This window comes from Podarcis melisellensis (genome assembly GCF_964234715.1).
Source record: "Podarcis melisellensis genome assembly, chromosome: 3".
NCBI classification, from domain to species: Eukaryota; Metazoa; Chordata; class Lepidosauria; order Squamata; family Lacertidae; genus Podarcis; species Podarcis melisellensis.
In genome coordinates this window covers 6460837-6479094 of record NC_138530.1, presented here as the reverse complement: position 1 = coordinate 6479094, position 18258 = coordinate 6460837, and the positions used below count along the sequence as shown (strand labels likewise).

Genomic DNA, 18258 nt, shown 5'->3' with positions numbered 1-18258 from the left:
AGTTTACCTTCCTGCCAGAGTGGTACCTATTTATCTACTTGCACTTTAACATGCTTTCAAACTGCTAGGTTGGCAGGAGCAGGGACCAAGCAACGGGAGCTCACCCCGTCGCGGGGATTCAAACCGCCAACCTTCTGATCGGCAAGTCCTAGGCTCTGAGGTTTAACCCACAGCGCCACCCGCATCCCTAAATTAAATATACTTAGGAGAAAATAGATGTGAGGGAGATATTCATTGTTCCGATGTTGAAAGGCAAAGTTGCAAGGAATACCTGCTTGCAATATTCCCCGCTCCGATGCAGAAACATATAGTTTTCTTTCAACATTGTGTGGGCACTGCAACTTTATAAATAGAGGGAACCTCCTAGCTGCATGCAAAGTTGCCTTCCCTGTGCCTTAGAGTCTCTTTCCTCTGACTGTCAGAGAAAACTCGGAGAAAACTCCAGCCGTGATGTTTCCTTACCTCAGTCTAGCTGTACAGGTTGTTCTTCTCTTCAGTACTATTGCAGGTAAGAGAGTATCTCTGATTATTCTTATGCTTACGGTCAGATTCCTATGCATATGACAATATTTTGTGCTCTAGTTCATTATGCTGCTTTAAATGTGCATTTCACATTTTACTTCCTTCAATAATGTTGACTTTTGAAATGTTTAAGTGTTTTTGTTAACTTGGTTGCATTTCATGTGCATTCTATACTGGCCTCTTTCGCAATGTTTTGTTTTGAAATCTTTAAGTTAATATTTTAGTTTAAATTATATTGTTTTGAATGTATACCATATATTTGATTTTTTCTGGATTGCTTTATTTGACCCTCGGGGTCCCTCCCAGCTATACAATTCTATGCGTCTCTGATACTATTTGATGTTTTAATGTAGTCATAAACAATAAACGAAACATCAAAAAGTACAGAATCAAATTGAACAATTTCCATATAAATCATTTGATCATTTGATCTAAAATAAAGATATAAAAATAATAATAACAGCCACCCCCAACAACCCTCTCCAGACAATACCTCAGCAGCCTTAGCTTTTGTAGCTGGAGTCAGTCCAGGTCCTGCCCTCCCAGGCCAGGCGGGAAAAGTATGTAAGGCAGAGGGCAAGTCTTCCAGGACTCTCTGCCAATATGGTCTCTGGCCTTTTCAGCAGCCTCAGCTTTTGTAGCTGGAGTCAGTCAGGTACTGCTAGGGTTGCCATATTTTGAAGAGTAAAAAAAGAGGACACATTTGCCGACTTCTACTTTTAACTATGGATCGCTATGACAACTCTACCCATGAGAAAGATGATGTGTCCTGGAAAAAGAGGACATATGGCAACCCTGCGAGCTAATCACTTCCAAGGAAGATTTTGCCAGATGACAGTCATGAGCAGATGTTGCTTCTGAACTCTTCCATCCAACTGTGGTGTTAACACAATATGTTGTAAGAGTGAGAGATATCTAATGTGTCGTCCATACACACAAATGTGAATGTTTGCTCATGTTTTAAAACCCTCAGCTCCTGATCTCAGGTATGGATCTTCATCTGGGGATACAGATACAGGGCTTGGTTTGTGCTGAAGGGGAAAGCGATGTATCGCTTTATGAATCAGACTAGCGGATAAATACATTCCAGGCATATTGATGCTGTTTTTAATATGGTGGACTTTTAATGTCCTGGGTCTTCATTTAGTTATTTCTATTAAAAAATTCCTTCCAGTGGTACCTTAGAGCAGTGTTTCCCAACCTTTTTTGGGCAAAGGCACACTTCTTTCATGAAAAAAATCTCGAGGCACACCACCATTAGAAAATGTTAAAAAATTTAACTCTGTGCCCATATTGACTATATAAAAAGTACAGTGGTGCCTCGCAAGACGAAATTAATTCGTTCCGCAAGTCTCTTCGTCTTGCGAGTTTTTCGTCTTGCAATGCACGGTTTCCCATAGGAATGCATTGAAAATCAATTAATGCGTTCCTAGGGAAACCGCCTTCAGACCAGGTCCGGGGACAGTCTGTCCCCCGACCTCTTCTGAAGGCTGGGGGGGACGGGGACAAGGGCTTTTCTTCCCACTGCCAGCCTTCAGAAGGCTGTTCTGAAGGCTGGCGGTGGGAAGAAAAGCCCTTCTTCCCACCTCCCGCCCCGCAAGCTCCGGGGACAGGAGGGCTGTGCTGCCGACCGCCAGCATTTTAAAAGCCCCTGCTGTCCCGGGGCGATTTTAAAATGCTGGCGGGCGGGAGCGAAGTCTCCGCTGCCCCGAGGAGATTTTAAAATGCTGGGGGTCGGCAGCGAACGCTTCGCTCCCGCCCGCCAGCATTTTAAGATCGCCCGGGGCAGCGGAGAAGTCTCCGCTGTCCCGGGAAGGCAGGCGGGGGGAGCAAAGACTTTTGCCCCCGCCTGCCTTCAGAAGAGGTCCAGGACCTCGTTCCGATGCCTGGCAGCGGGGGGAGAGGTTCCCGCCCCACCGCCCGGCATCGGGGCATCGTTCCGATGCCCGGCGGCGGGGGGAGAGGTTCCCGCCCCACCGCCCGGCATCGGGGCATCGTTCCGATGCCCGGCGGCGGGGTGCGAGGTTCCCGCCCCACCGCCCGGCATCGGGGCATCGGAACGATGCCTGGCGGCGGGGGGAGAGGTTCCCGCCCCAGCGCCCGGCATCGGGGCATCGTTCCGATGCCCGGCGGCGGGGTGCGAGGTTCCCGCCCCACCGCCCCGCTTCGGAGCACCGGGAGAAGCGATCTCCCCGCAGCCCCTTGCTTCAAAAGAGGTCCGGGGGCAGCGGGGAAGAAGTGCTGCGCTTCCCGCTGCCCCCGGACCTCTTTTGAAGCAAGGGGCGGTGGGGAGAAGCGTTCTCGGGCGCCGCAGCGTGCAGGCGCACTGCTCGCTCCTCTTTCCGCGCAGGCGCCTTCTCTCGCTCTTTCGCCTCCTTTTCTTTCTCTCTCGATGGTCCGCCTACAAAGGAGCGAGGGAGGCGCCCGCCATGTTTGGATTTGCATCCAGCAGGAGATGCCGCCGCTGCCCCGCCTCTCCCGCCTCCCTCCCACGGCACACCAGGCAAGGTCTCACGGCACACCAGTGTGCCGCGGAACACCGGTTGGGAAACACTGCCTTAGAGACCAATGAAGTTTGTTATTGGTATAAGCTTTTGTGTGCATCCATGAGCTTTCATGTACATGAAGACGTGTGCATGCACACAAAAGCTCATACCAATAACAAACTTAGTTGGTCTGTAAGGTGCTACTGGAAGGATTTTTGTTGTTGTTGTTGTGACTATGGCAGACCAACACGGCTACTTACCTGTAGCTAGTTATTTCTATGTTTATTGTTTATTTCATAATATTTATTCACCACTTGATGTGGGGGAGAATCTCCAAGTGGTTTACCAGAATAAAAGAATAAAATTATCCGAAAAAAGATAAAAGCAAATCTTTAAAACATTCAAAATAGAAAAAAGCAGCCCTATTTTGTATATTTCCGTGACGATAACTGAATTCTAAAGGCCTCTCCATCACCAACTCTTTGTACACAGCGCACAGACAGGGGGAAATAGTGAAGAATTTGGCACAAGTCGTTATCTGCAACGAAGGCCGGGGATACTGCCTTGATGTTCAGTTCCGATGTCCCTCAGGCCTTGTGTTCAACAACAACAACTGTCCGAACAAAACGATGAACAAGTGTTGCACTCCGTTTGCAGGAAGAGGCGTGTGAGGAGCCCAGATCAGCTGCAAGGACCTTCTTCCGTTGTCAAGAAGAAGAATCCCTTCCAATGAATCAATAAATGTTATTCAATATGCAACCAGTCCAGTTTTCTCTTTGTTGCTATTAGATAGTTCTCATCCGTACAACAGCCCTGTGAGGTAGGTTAGGCTGAGAGTGAGTGACTTATCTGAGCTCACCCAGTGAGCTTTATGGCCAAGTGAAAATTTGAACCCTGCTCTTGCAGAACCCAGTTGAACACTCTAGTCCCCATTTTGTTTGTCAGGACATACACTAGTATGGTTTGTTTGTTTTTTAGATATATTGTGACCCTGCAGTGGGGGTGGAGGAGAATTTCAGTTCAGAATTTAAAAGGAAACTTATCCAATTCATACTTTCTAAATCTATAAAGGAACCAAAACACAGCCGTCCTTTGAAATTTGCACGTCTCTGAATTTTGCAATGCAATTTCCGCAGCCAAATAATGTGTACCAAAAAAATAAAATAAAAAGACATATGCATGGTAAAGTGTGAGTACAACTGCATAGATGAATGAAGATGATGTTATACTGGGAGGAGCCAGCCACCCAAAAAAGTGTATATTGGCAAAATTGTTTATAATGGGAGAAATTTAGTTTAAAGACTATTTACAGAAATATTGTAAAATTAATGAATGTTAGAAAAATGTGGGAATGAAGTTATATGGCTTTAGTAGAAATGTTATAAAATTAAAGTATAAATAGATTATTAGAGTATTAAAAGAAAAAATAAGGTTAGAATATGTTAAGATAATTATAGGATAAAAAACAGAGGAAGATGGAAAGGAATTGCTGAAACAATTAACAGAAGTGGAATACAAAAAGGGAGGTGTGAGGAGGTCGTTGAAATAAGCGAATGAAGGATAGGATGATGAAATTGTATGATGTGTTGTAAATTGTTTTTATTTTGTTGTGTTAGTTTAATATGTTAGTGTTGTGTGGTGTTTTTGTATTGTATTGTATTGTCTATTTTGCTTTGTAATGTCTGTAATGTTTAAATTGTTGGAAAAGTAATAAATATTATATATATATATATATATATATATATATATATATATATATATATATATAATGGGAGAAATTTGCTCTAAAACGAATCGATGTGAGCACTTAAAAAAACACCTGATGTGGGAATGTGGAGAACTGATCGTATTCCTGGTAAAATGAAAAGCTGGGAGGGTCTAAAATTGGCACATTTGCCCCTCAATAACCCTGCAGAGCCTTCAGTGCATGGGCAAAAGGCTGACATATTCGATGGGAGGGCAGAGTGCTCAGGCCACTGCCATGTATTTCTATATTATTACATCCGTATGTATGTGTGCTTCACCTCTTCCTCCCCATTCCTCCCCTCACAACAACCCTGTGAGTTAGGCTAAGCTGCACGACAGTGGCTGGCCCAAGGTTCCCCCTGTGAGCTTCATGGCTTGAGTGGGGATTTGAACCCTGATCTCCCAGGTCCTAAGTCCCACACTCCAACCACTTCTTGTTGTTTAGTTGTTTAGTCGTGTCCGACTCTTTGTGACCCCATGGACCAGAGCACGCCAGGCACTCCTGTCTTCCACTGCCTCCCGCAGTTTGGTCAAACTCATGCTGGTAGCTTTGAGAACACCATCTCGTCCTCTGTCGTCCCCTTCTCCTTGCGCCCTCCATCTTTCCCAACATCAGGGTCTTTTCCAGGGAGTCTTCTCTTCTCCAGAGGTGGCCAAAGTCTTGGAGCCTCAGCTTCAGGATCTGTCCTTCCAGTGAGCTCTCAGGGCTGATTTCCTTAAGAATGTATACGTTTGATCTTCTTGCAGTCCATGGGACTCTCCAGAGTCTCCTCCAACACCATAATTCAAAAGCATCCATTCTTCAGCAATCAGCCTTCTTTATGGTCCATCTCTCACTTCCATACATCATTACTGGGAAAACCATAGCTTTAATTATACGGGCCTTTGTTGGCAAGGTGATGTCTCTGCTTTCTGCTTTTTAAGATGCTGACTCTAACTCCAGTATCCCTGCCAAGAAAACTCCATGGACAAAGACAACTCTAACCACTACACCACACCATGCATTCCCGACAAGGGACAGGAAGAAGAGCGTCCCTCTCTCTGTGTTCTGCTTTCCTGCCACTCACCAACAGAAAGACCTCCCCCTCCGTAGGCCCACCGTGGCTGACGGGCAGGCAAGGGGAAAGAACTGGGAGGAGAGAAGTCCCATTCAGCCTAGCAACCCTCCTCCTCTCAAGGCAGATATTGGCATGCACACTCCCTCTTTCTTCTCCTGGAAGGAGAGCGGTACCGTCAAACAGTTTAGGATGCCTCTGGCCCTAATATTCAGGATACATCCAGCTCTACCATGCCATGATTCACACAAACCACCATACATTTAGCATCTGTGAAAAGTGGCCCTATGCATTTGCCAGTGTTGGGAGTGTAGGGCTCCTAATTGGTTGTTGTTGGGGGAGATCCTGGGTCATTTTGGACTTCCGTGTGTGTGGAAGAACACTGTCCACATTCCTCCAGCAGCCAGGCTCTTCTCATTTCCTTACATTGTTCCCTTTAGTCAAAGTCAAGTAAAAGACCCCTGGATGGTTAAGTCTAGTCAAAGGCAACTATGGGGTGTGGCGCTCACCTCGCTTTTCAGACTTAGGGAGGCAGCATTTGTCCACATTGTCATGCGGCCAGCAGGACTAAACTGCTACTGGCGCATGGAGGACCATGACGACTGCCAGAGCGCACAGAAATGCCGTTCACCTTCCTGCCACAGTGGTACCTATTTATCTACTTCCACTGGTATGCTTTCAAACTGCTAGGTTGGCAGGAGCTGGAACAGAGCAATGGGAGCTCACCCCATCTTACTTCAGTGCAGGCAGGGGGTGGGGGGCAAGCTAACTTAAGGGGGATGAAACATGCCCTGTTCTCCAACACCTCATTGGCACTGTGTATTCTTATCTTGAAAATCTTTAACAACAACAAAAGTAAGGCGCTGCCCAGCGACCCCCAGCATCTGAGCAGATAAACCAAGCCTTATGAGGAACAGTTGAAGGATCTGGATATGTTTAGCCTGGAAAAGAGGAAACTGAGGGGAGATACAATAGCCATCTTCAAATATCTCAAGGGTAGTCACATGGAAGAGGGAACAAGCTTGTTTTCTCCTGTTCTGGAGGGTAACCAATGGCTTCAAATTAGAAGAAAGAACATTCTGACTAAACATACAGAAAAACGTTCTGATAGCAAGAGCTGTTCGACAGTGGAACGGTCTCACCCTGGCCACCAGGGGTATTATGTATACAGTGGTACCTCGGGTTACATATGCTTCAGGTTACATATGCTTCAGGTTACAGACTCCTCTAACCCAGAAATAGTACCTCGGGTTAAGAACTTTGCTTCAGGATGAGAACAGAAATCGTGCTCAGGTGGCGCAGCAGCAGCAGGAGGCCCCCATTAGCTAAAGTGGTGCTTCAGGTTAAGAACAGTTTCAGGTTAAGAACGGACCTCCGGAATGAATTAAATACTTAACCCAAGGTACCACTGTATAGTTTTCACTCAGGTCCACGTCAGTTAATTTAGGCGGGGAACCCTGGGTTGTTGTTGTTACAATGTTGACAGCCGGCTGCCTATAAAAGCAAGCCAGCTGAGCTGTTCGGTTCAGTTCAGTTCCAGCTTACTTATAAAGAACTACTTGGAGAAATCTCTGTGTCGTCTGCTATGCCCACCCACTACTTAATAGTCTCCCTTGGGTGGTGGTAGACTCTCCTTCCTTGGAGGTTTTTAAGCAGAGGTTGGAAGGCCATCTGTCAGGGGTGCTTTAGCTGAGATTCCTGCATTGCAGGGGGTTGAACTTGATGACTCTCGTGATCCTTTCTGACTCTAGAGTTCTATGATTCTGTGCTGCCCAAGGAAGGTGCCTCCTTCTGCCCAAGGATAGGGCCAGCCCTGTGTGGCTGCCCCACAAGTTCCCTTGCTCAGAGCAGGCAGGAGGCTGCTCCAGGCTCATTGTGATGTCTGGCAGGTGTTCACAGAGCACCCGTCATCACCACCACTCTGGTCCAAGGAGCTGGTGGGCCTTTGTGATGTGGGCGTGACTACAAGAAGGGGACACCTGGCTGGGCCCAGGAAGTACTCTTGCTCTCCAGATCAACAGGCAGTTTTTTCTTCCCGCCAGAAATGAGCTGGTGTCACTGGGCCTTCGAGCTGATACAGCTCTTGATCTTCATCACTCTCTGGGTCTTCTTGATGGCTGCGGCCTTGTGGGTAAGAGACTCTCCTCAGCGGAGGATCACAGAGGAGCCTTCCAGCCTAACTTCAGGGTCCCTGTAGAGCAGCCTTTCTCAACCTGTGGGTCCCCAGATGTTCTTGAACTACAACTCCCATCACCCCTAGCTAGCAAGGCCAGAGTTCGGGGATGATGGGAGTTGTAGTCCAACAATATCTGGGGACCCACAGGTTGAGAACCTCTGCTGTAGAGAAATGAATGGGCAGCAAGGGCAGCAAGCCCAGAACTGGCATTACATGCCCATGGCTTCTTGTCCCAGTAAGCAATCTACTCTTGGTTGCTATTTTTGAACCATCATCAAGGGAAGTCCTGTGTACAACACATTACAATCGTCTAACTTGTAGGTTACTAGAGCATACACAACAGAAACCATGCTATCCCCGTCCACATAGGTTCACGACCAATGCTGACAGAAGACACTTTGTGTCACTGAGCTGCCTCCATTGACAAGGTTTACTGAGGGCTTGTGTGGGACATGCAGGGGGTGGAGTCTGGGAGCTAAAGGGTGTGGCTTAGAATATCAGGGGCGGGGCCTGTGGCACTGGGTGAGATCTCAGATGTACAGACAAGGCTACAACTTACTTAAGCTTTGTCCCTTCACCTACCCAATGCTGTCTCCTTTTTACCTCTTGTGCAACAGGCTTGTAGCCCCAGGACCAGGTGGCTAAAGCTTCATGAGACATGGATTGGTGAGCAGTCAGTCTATTCCTTTAGTCTCTTTGGGGAAGGTAGCATAGCTGTCAACTTACAGATTTGAAAATAAGGGACCAGCAGCCTCAAAAATAAGGGATCAGCAGACAAAAGAAGGGATTTTCCAGGCACCAGTATGTTCAACTTCTAAGCCCCTCCAAGCCAAAGGCAAAAAGCCCAGCCAGCAGCCAAACGAAGCCTCAAGCGGTGGTTCCCACAGCGCAGCAACCCAGCAAAGGGGATGCAGCAAGGAAAACCACCGTCACGTCTCCGCTGGGAAACGCTGAGCAAAGGCGAATCCCCAGGAAACATGGCCGACTTGATTGGCACAAAGCATGCAAGCTCCACCCCCCCAGTTGTTCTTAGACTCCTTAGTGGGTGAGCAATGCAGCCAAGCAACATAGTTGGAGCCTCCCTCCTCCCTGGCCGGCAGGGAGGGAGGGAGAGGAGATGCTTCCTTTGAAACCCGGGAAATTTAAGGGACATCATCAATAAGGGACAGCAGCGGGACATGGCACTGGGATAAGGGAGTTTCCTGCCAAATAAGGGACGGTTGACAGCTATGGAAGGTAGACTTGGATTGTTGGCCTTCACAAGCCTTTCTGTCTCTTGCTTTCAGCCTGCAACGGATTCTTTCAGAAAGAAAGCAAAGCGAGCAGCTCAAAGAAGTAAGTGGTAGCCAGTTTCCCTTTCCTCCGCTGCCCTCTGACAGAGCCAGGAGCACCCTCCTTGCTGCCCCAAACCATTAGGCCCCATCCCATGACCCACCATTTTTGGAGGAGAGGCAAATGTCCTGTAGCTGTTAAACAATTTCCTTTCTGTATTTAATTTTTATTTACTTATTTCTCCGGAGACTCTCCAAAATACATTATAAAAACCTGTATTTCTGTAAATACACAACTTATAACATTATACATCTGTAAAACACATTCCGATTAAGCAATCCACAAGTTAGTATAAACCTTTGGAGCTGGTCTTTGGGTTTCCTGGAGAATTTGTACATGAAATGAAGCACTGCCATTCTTCCACAAATATATACTGTATTTGTACTTTGTTCCTCTTGTCAGTCTTAATTTGTGAATCAACTTTTTTGCAAGGACGATGTGCAACTTTTTTGCAAGGACGAGGTACCACTGTATAAATTTAGTAGCACAAGCTCTGGAGACTTCCTAGCAGCCCTGATCAGGGAAGTTTTTAATGTGTGACATTTTAGTGTATTTTTGGTCTCGGTGGAAGCCGCCCAGAGTGGCTGGGGAAACCCAGCCAGATGGGCAGGGTACAAATAATAAATTATTATTATTATTATTATTATTATTATTATTATTATTATTATTATTCCTGACATGCTGATGGGTAATTTTACTTATTTCATTTAACACTTGTCCTCAAAAAGTTGTCACTTTGGGGCATGTCCACCACGTGTGCCTATAGCTGCCTGCAACTTACTCTAAGATTCACCCCCGACTTCCATTTGAAGTTCATTTCCTGCATATTCTTTTTTTTATCTACTGCAAATCACCCAGAAAGCTCCCTTCTGACTGTCCTTGCCCTATAGCAGTGGTTCTCAACCTGTGGGTCCCCAGATGTTGTCAGACTACAATTCCCATCATTCCTAGCCAACATGACCAGTGGTCAGGGATGATGGGAGTTGTAGTCCAACAATATCTGGGGACCCACAGGTTGAGCACCACTGCCCTATAGGGTACTGAGGAGAACACATTGTCCTTTGATCCACCCCTACGGTTAGCCTTCATGCCCTTGTGTGCTGTGCAAGGAAGCTTCATTATCATCTCAGTGGCTACTGATCTGATGGGCATGTTCTAACTTCACTGGCAGAGACAATATGCTTCTGAACACCAGTTGCTGGAAACCACAGGAGGGGAGAGTGCTCTTGTACTCAGGTCCTTCTGGTGGACTTCCCACAGACATCTGGTTGGCTCCTGTGAGAACAGGATGCTGGACTAGATGGTCTACTGGCCTGATCCGGCAAGGCTCTTCTTATGATCTTGCATCAACACCAAATTAAAAGGATGTCCAATCTGTTTCTGGGTCCTGGCATTCCAGCCTGGCCATGCTCAGTTCCCATCAGGTTTTGACAGCTGAACTGGCTACCAGGTAGAACTTCCAAAGAATCCTTAGCCAGCCTGTCTCCTTCCCACCAGGCTTCCAGAGCCAACTGAGATCCTGACCTTGGAGTGCAGACTGAGCTCTACAGAGGTGAACATCCCACCCCAACCGAAGGAGCTGGAGATGGATCTGGACTCGTAAGTCAGTGGACAGTGGAGAAGGAGGGAGAGAGAGGGAGAGCAACAGGGTCTGGGATGCAAAATAGGTATGATGTGGGGAGATCCATGGCTCAAACTTCCAACTAGGAATTGGGAAAGGAGGGGAAATTGCTGATTTTAATGTGACCTTGCCTAATTTGCAACTCCTCAACCAATAGGCAAACCAAAGGGGCCTCAAGGGTCATCTAGTCAAACCCACTGCAATGCAGAAATTATAGCTAAAGGATCCCTGGCTGATGATCATCCAACCTCTGCTTAAAAACCTCCAATGAAGGAGAGTCCATCACCTTCTGAGTCTTCTCCACTGTCAAACACCTCTTGCCATCGGATTGGTCTTCTTAGTGTTTAGTGGGAATCTCCTTCTTTGAAGTTTGAATCATGCTCCACCTTCCATGTGACAGCTATCCAAATACTTGATATTTCTAATAAATACGTTTCTAAAATACACATTGTTCTTTGTGCTTTTGGCTAACGTACACATTTCTGCAAGCAATTTCCCCTGATATAATGCATTTCTGCAATGTTATTTTCCACTATTATGTGCATCATCACAAACAATTTCTCCTTAATATATGCATTTTTGTACACATTCTTTAGTTGGAGAACTTGCAAAGCAACACCCAGAAGGAGTTGCTCCTCTCCCTTTTATTGACTGCCAAACTACACATCCCATCACTCCAGCAAGCATGGCGAATGGCCAATGATTATGGGACTTGTAGTTCATCAACATCTGGTGTACCAAAGCTTCCCCACATATCTGATTTACTGTATTCCACAGAGCCATAATTCTCATATCGGTTTGTGTGTGTTTCTGCCCATTAGAGTCCTGTCTAGTCTCTCCAGCACCTCCTTGGGCTCCCTCACATCCATCAGCAGCAATTGGTCTTTGTCCTCATCAAGCGATGATGTAATAAGCCTCCCAGACACGCCCCTCACCTCCTCACCATCTGCCCCAGAGGAAGATGGCCGGTACTCACCACTGCTTCACAGACCCTGTGGAGCTGGCCTCGAGGAACTCCACAGAGACCGCACGTCCCACCAGCCTGTTCAGTTCAACTTCTGCCGGAAGGTGCTTCAGGAGTTGTGGGGGGAGCCCACGCCCAACTGGGAGTCCCTGAACGAACCGATCCCTGGTGCACCAAACCTCCAGCAAGCATCTGAAGTCACCAGCGAAACTGACTTTGACAGCATCTCCAGCAGAAGGAGCAGAGAGGAAGCTTTGAGCAAGTGGGAGAGATATCAGCCTCTGAGCGATCAGGAAGAAGTTCAGCGCACCAGCTCCTGGGAAATGTTCGCTGTTGTGCCCAGGCCCTCAAGCTGTGAGTAACAGGCCCCATTCTCACCCCCATTTTCACTAAATACAGTGGAACCTCGGGTTGCGAACGTGATCCGTGTGGGAGGCACGTTTGCAACCCTCAGTGCCGTGTCTGTGCATGCGTGGGTTGCAATTTGGCACTTCTGCGCATGCGCAAAACACGATTTAGCATTTTTGCACATGCGTAAGCACCGAAACCTGGAAGTAACCCGTTCCGGTACTTCCGGGTTCGGCACGGTGCACAAACATGTAACCTGAAGCATCTGTAACCTGAGGTACCACTAGATCTTCCAAGCATTTCTGCCTTCTACACACATGGAACATTCCTGGACAGGGGAACAAGCCATGTTGTAAGCTCTCTCCCTCCCTCTGTCATTCTAAGAGAAAACTGTTTCCCAAAGGAGTGAGACTTGAACCCAGAACCCTCTGGCTTGAGTCACAAGTTGCTGCTGTTGGTGGTGGTGGCAATTGCACTTGTTTGTTGCTCACTACATAAAATGTCTCAAAGCAATTGCACAATTCAAAACCCATACAAATATGAAAGTTTAAATTAAACATCAAACAACATTATTTTCTGAAACTGCTCATTTGGGGCACAGCGAGTGATGACCATAGAGACAAATTTGCACATGCAAAGTTATTTATTCATCTCCATTTGTGAATCACTTCCCATGAAGCAACTCAAAGCAATGTAAAAGGTGCATTCTGATTGTAAATATGTTGTTTCCCCACAGATTCTACTCCAAATCAGTTCTATTTGCTTTCCATTGCCTCCATTCATTACCCCCCCCAAAAAAAAATATATACATGCCAACACAAATAAATGTGTTACCCCAAATTAAATCTTACCCAGTAAACCCAGATCACTGCCCCTGCAATTCAATTTTGCCCAGAATCATTACCCACCTTGGGGCAAGGGGGGGAGAGATTTGGGTTGGTACCCCATAGTTCTCCTCCATAGGGGTCAATGGGGAGAGGCAACAAGGTTTGTCAGCCTTCCCATCACCAGTGTCACTGCAACCAACCAGGAGGAAGAGATGTGAGAAAATGACCTCTCCCCACATCAAATGGGGGGCGCCTTTTGCATGGTCGTGCACAGCCCCCCCCCCATCCCATGAGGCTGCCGGCAGTACAGCCTGGATTCACACACACACACACACCCCCGCCCAGGCTGGACACCTGCCAGTTACCCAATCCCAGCTGGGGAGGCGTTGCCAGGAGAGAGTTGGCCGGGCAAGGGGAGGGATTGCCGTGCCCATAAAATAGTGGGCGGAGCTTACCTGGGAGTTTTCAGTCCACTCAGGTTTCGCCCAGGGTTGGGGGGTCTCCGCAATGAGGAGGTTTGTGCAGTGTGAATGCACCAGCAGAGTCAATGCAGCATCCCTGCTGGTGTACTTTCATCACTCTGCCTTCTCTGCTGCTTCCTTCCTTCCCTTCTTCTTCCTGGTGACACTTGTGACAGGGGGTCAGGTAAACAACTACACCCCTCCTCAACAACTGCTACTGAAATGCTCTAACACAGCGGTTCTCAACCTGTGGGTCCCCAGATGTTGTTGGGCTACAACTCCCATCATCCCTGAGCTCTGGCCTTGCTAGCTAGGGGTGATGGGAGTTGTAGTTCAACAACACCTGGGGACCCACAGGTTGAAGAAGGCTGCTCTAGCAGGTCAGGATTACCCTGGTCCCTGAATCCTCACCTTGACAATCTACCTGAGATGTTGTGACATTCTGGAGAAAGAACTGGTCCATTTCTGAGTACTTCCGCTTCTCTCTCTCTCCTCTCTCTCAGGTCCAAACTGCAACCCCCAAACTTCCCGAGTGCCTTCTAGTCAACCTTTGACTCTGCCCATATCTGACGGCATCCGGGACGGGCTCTCACCTTCAGGGAACACCAAACCAGCTCATGTGAAAGCCACGGCCCAGCTTTTGGAGGAGATGATGTCGGAGGGAGCAGTTTCCTGGGAGGAGAGACCTGCCTTGCCCAAACACCCTTCCCAAAGGGGTCAGCTTCGTCATCGTAGATCCTGCACAGCACTTGGGTCAGATGCCACCCAGCGCTTGGATTTCAATGTGAAGAAGAAGCAGATCCCAGAGCTCTGGGGGGAGCCCACCCTCTTGACTAAGTCCCTGGCCAAACTGACATGCCAGGCTCCCCACTCCCCTTCCCCGGCCCGCTCCTCAAGCCCCCCACAGAGTGCTGAGAAGGAGATAAGCAGGCAGTCTGGGCCCATGAGCATCAGTCCAACTAGTGTGAAAACCAGGGCCCAGCTTCTGGAGGCAATAATGTTAAGGGGAGGGACATCTTGGAAGGAGAGGCCTGCCTTGCCCAAACCTCATTCCCACAAGGCCCACCAAGCTCCCCGTGGTCCCTGCACAGCCATCAGCCCAGATACCGCTCAGCACTTGGAGTTCAACATGAAGAAGAAACAGATGCACAATCTCTGGGGAGAGCCCACTCCTTTGACTCACTCCCTGACGTGCCAGATCACCCGCTCCCCATCACCTGCACACTCCTGTAGCCCCCCACAGAGGGTTGAGGAGGAGGAGGAAGAGGAGGAAGAGGAGGAAGAGCTGTCTGAGCCATCCAGGGCCCCCTCAAGGGGGCTTGCATCCCAAAGTGTGAGGGGCTGTTCCCCTCAGCCCATTCCCTTTACATCCTCCCAAAAGGGGAGCGCTGTCCAGGTGGCACCCAAGAAAAGAGCAGAGGAAGGAAATGAATTCAGGGTGGCGAAAAGGGTCACCCTGCCTCCCACAAGACTAGGCTTTTCAGAGAGTTCTCTAAGGAGCAGGTTTGTAAGCAGAGGTAGATCTAGACGCCCCAGGAGCAGCCACCTCACCAGCAAAAGCAGTCCAGGGATCCTTGGTGCCCCAGAGAAGAAAGTGAAGGCTTCAGGCATGATGGGTCGAGCTGAGAGCCTTGAAAGTAAGGAAGCCCAAAGCTGTCAAACTGGGACAGAGAGTCAGAGGCAGCCCTCCAAGAGCATCAGGAAGGTGAAGGCCATTTCACACCAAGGTGCATCCCATCTAAAAGACCACGGAATGTCTCCCAAGGAACCTGTGCCCATAGCAAAGCCTGGCAATGCCCAGCTGGCACTTGGAGTCACGCTCCCTTTGCACCCAATACAAGATGCCTTGCAACAGTTAGAAATCAGGCAGGCGGAGAAAATGATGGTCCCTGCACAGGAATCTGCACCTCAAGCCTCAAGGGCACCCCAGTTTTCTTCCGAGAAGGAAATTGAGTTGTCAGAAAAAATGAAGGCCCCCATGCGAGAATCTGCACCCCAACCCTCGATAGAGGAAGGTCCACAACCTGCACCTCACTTTTCCTCCAAGAAGGAAATCCAGCTGTCAGAGCAAATGGAGGCCCCCATGCAAGAATTCACACCCCACACCTCAATGGAGCACCACCAACCGCCACCCCTCCCTTTCTCCAGTTCTGTCCAACACACACTAGAAAGCGGTGCAGCCAGAGGCAGAGAGAGAAAGAGTCTTGTTCAAAAAGCAGAAGACAGTCCCTGCTCTGCAAGGACTGACACTCCTATGGGCCATGTAAGAAAGAGCCTTGCAGCTGAGGGTGAGCCTCACAACCCCATAGATAACAGACTCATCAGCCATGGCGGCATCCTGGAGAACCAAAGCAAGGGTGCCCCTTTCCATGTGATGGATTCAGCAGAGAGTCCTTGGGAAGTAGGAAGCTGCCAAGCAGGAGGAGAAAACACCCTGGACGACATGGACAGGAGAAAGGACATGTCCCGTGAAGATCCACCCCAATTGATGGGCCCCACAGTGAGTTTGGAGGAGAACCTCCCCAAGGAACCTTTTGCTATAGCAAAGGCCAGTGCTCCTGGGCAGGTGCTGATTGCCACAGATCCTGGACATGAATGCCAAGGTGCGTTGCAACAAAATGGGGAAGGAGGACCACCTGTGGCAAAGCCACTCTTGTCCTCTGAGAAGGGCAGCAGGACATTAGAGCTAACCAAGTCCTCCTCACAGAGACCGGCCCCGCGGATTTCAAGAGAGGAGGTCCCCTATGCGACGCCCTCCATTTCCGAGGAGAGTGGAAGCACAACCCGAACGATGCTGAAGCCTGACGCTAGGGAGGGGAGGGAATTCGGACCAGCCACCAAATTACCAGCCAGCCCACTGCCCACAAGCCAAGTGGCAGCTCCAAAAGCAGTGCTGCCGTTTCAAGGCAACAGCAGTGGGACTGTGGCCAAGCTGTCCCCAAGCGCCCAGGCACTCCCTGAGCTGCCCTCCCGCCAGCAGCTAAGCCGCTCCATCCTTGCCTCCCTGAGTGTGGAGCAGACAGTGGAGGACCTGCGGCTCAGCCTGGCACAAGGCCTAGAGATGGGCCACGGGGAGCTGCGGGCAGAGTACCCCGTGTGCCGGCAGTGCGGGAGCTGCAGCGCCATGTGCCCTCACCCCCGAACTCAGCAGGACCCGCTCCTGCACATCTTCCCGCGGCTGACGGTGCGCAACGGGAATGTGCTGATGGGCCTGGACTTCCACCTGAAAATCAACAAGATCCATGCCAGGAAGTGGGGCCTGCCGGAGACGGCAGAGGAGGGGAAGGCGCAGGAGCAGCCCCCAGAGCGATGTGGCAGCATCAAAGAGGGCATCCCAGCCAACCCAGGCCCCAGGGCCCCTTGCAAGCCTTCTGGAGTGATGGTGCAGCATCTGCAAATGGGGAACCAAATTGAGGCCACCTCCTCCTCGGTCGAGATGAGCCTTGGCAAGAAGCTGGCGGGCAAGGGCAAGTGCCTCCCACCACCCGGCTTGGAGCACCAACTCCAGCAGGGGCCTCCGCAAGCAGGACACCATCCGGGCAGGGGCCCGAAGGAAGTACCCATGACAGAGAAGCCCTCGAGGAACCCTGTGAAAAGGATGCTGCATGTCATCAAGCAGGCCTGGACCCGCATTCGAGGAAACAAGGAGAAATTGGTCCAGCCCCCCGAAAAGCGGGCCGCAGCTGGCACTCGTAGAAGACTGGGGACTCCGCCAGTCAAGGATTCCTCCCGGAAGCGCTCTACACGGTCCACTTCAGCAAACCCCAAAGCGTTGGGTTTTCTGGCTACCCAGGCGGCAACCGCAGCAGCTGCCCCTCTGGGGCAGGCTCCCCCCATCTGCCGCGTGAAGCCTAGCAGCTCAGGAAATGTCAAGTGTTCTCCTCCTGTGCTGCCCCCAAGACCTTCCAGGCAACCTTCCTCCCAGTTGGGAGCTGCCCCTAGGAAGGGGGCAACCTCCAGGAAGCCTGCAGCCTATCCCGCCGCACCAGCCTTTGGGAGCCCCCAGAAATCAGGGCTCGCTGTCAACCAAAAACCCTCTTTGGTACCCCCCGTGAATGCGGGGATGACCCCGACAAAGCAGGTCGTCCCTCCGGCATCCTTCAAGAGCATCGGGGAGACAGGAAAAGCCCGCCCCAAGAAGGAGTCTCCTGGGACCACCAGGAAAGCAGGGTGTCCCCTTCCCAAAAGGGCACCCACTAAGAAAGTGTGGTTCCTCGCCAGCAAATGAGCAGCTGCTCCTTTTCTCCCAACCTGCTAATGCATGGCTGGAGCACCTTAAATGACTCAGTGGAGGCCAACCTCCCTGGTGCAGAGCAAGGAATGCTTATATCACAAGGGGGCAGCATGTTCATATTTATAAAATAAATATGTTGCATTTGAGGCTCTGGAAAGGTATGTCTTACAAGTAGGGATGAATGAATCTGTCCGTTTTTGGCTTCTCGTTTGTCCTACCTTAAGTTCAGCTCTTGACATCTGCACGTGAAAATTCGTCAAACTTTAATTGTGTTTTTTTCTCTCTGCAATTTTGCCCAATACATGCTTTATTTTAGTATTTCCTTCTAATACACTTTTGTATGTTATCTTCAGTCATACAGTGGTACCTCGGGTTAAGTACTTAATTCATTCCGGAGGTCCGTTCTTAATCTGAAACTGTTCTTAACCTGAAGCACCACTTTAGCTAATGGGGCCTCCCGCTGCGCCGCTGGAACATGATTTCTGT

General features: G+C 49.4%; 1 protein-coding gene and 1 long non-coding RNA gene across 2 annotated transcripts; both read left to right on the top strand.

Annotated features, from left to right (window-relative positions):
* Positions 1-387: 387 nt before the first annotated feature.
* On the top strand, positions 388-3767 carry LOC309366119. Its single transcript, XR_014166523.1, has 2 exons — positions 388-508; positions 3501-3767. It is a non-coding gene; the product is annotated as an uncharacterized lncRNA (long non-coding RNA).
* A 3977-nt stretch (positions 3768-7744) lies between these two features.
* On the top strand, positions 7745-17918 carry LOC309365577 (uncharacterized protein). The gene is made up of 6 exons (XM_081903707.1): positions 7745-7940; positions 8603-8651; positions 9272-9320; positions 10815-10916; positions 11760-12256; positions 14042-17918. The coding sequence occupies exons 1-6, from the start codon at positions 7854-7856 to the stop codon at positions 17764-17766; spliced, it is 4509 nt and encodes a 1502-aa protein (XP_081759833.1). The 5' UTR covers positions 7745-7853; the 3' UTR covers positions 17767-17918.
* The last annotated feature ends 340 nt before the right edge of the window (positions 17919-18258 follow it).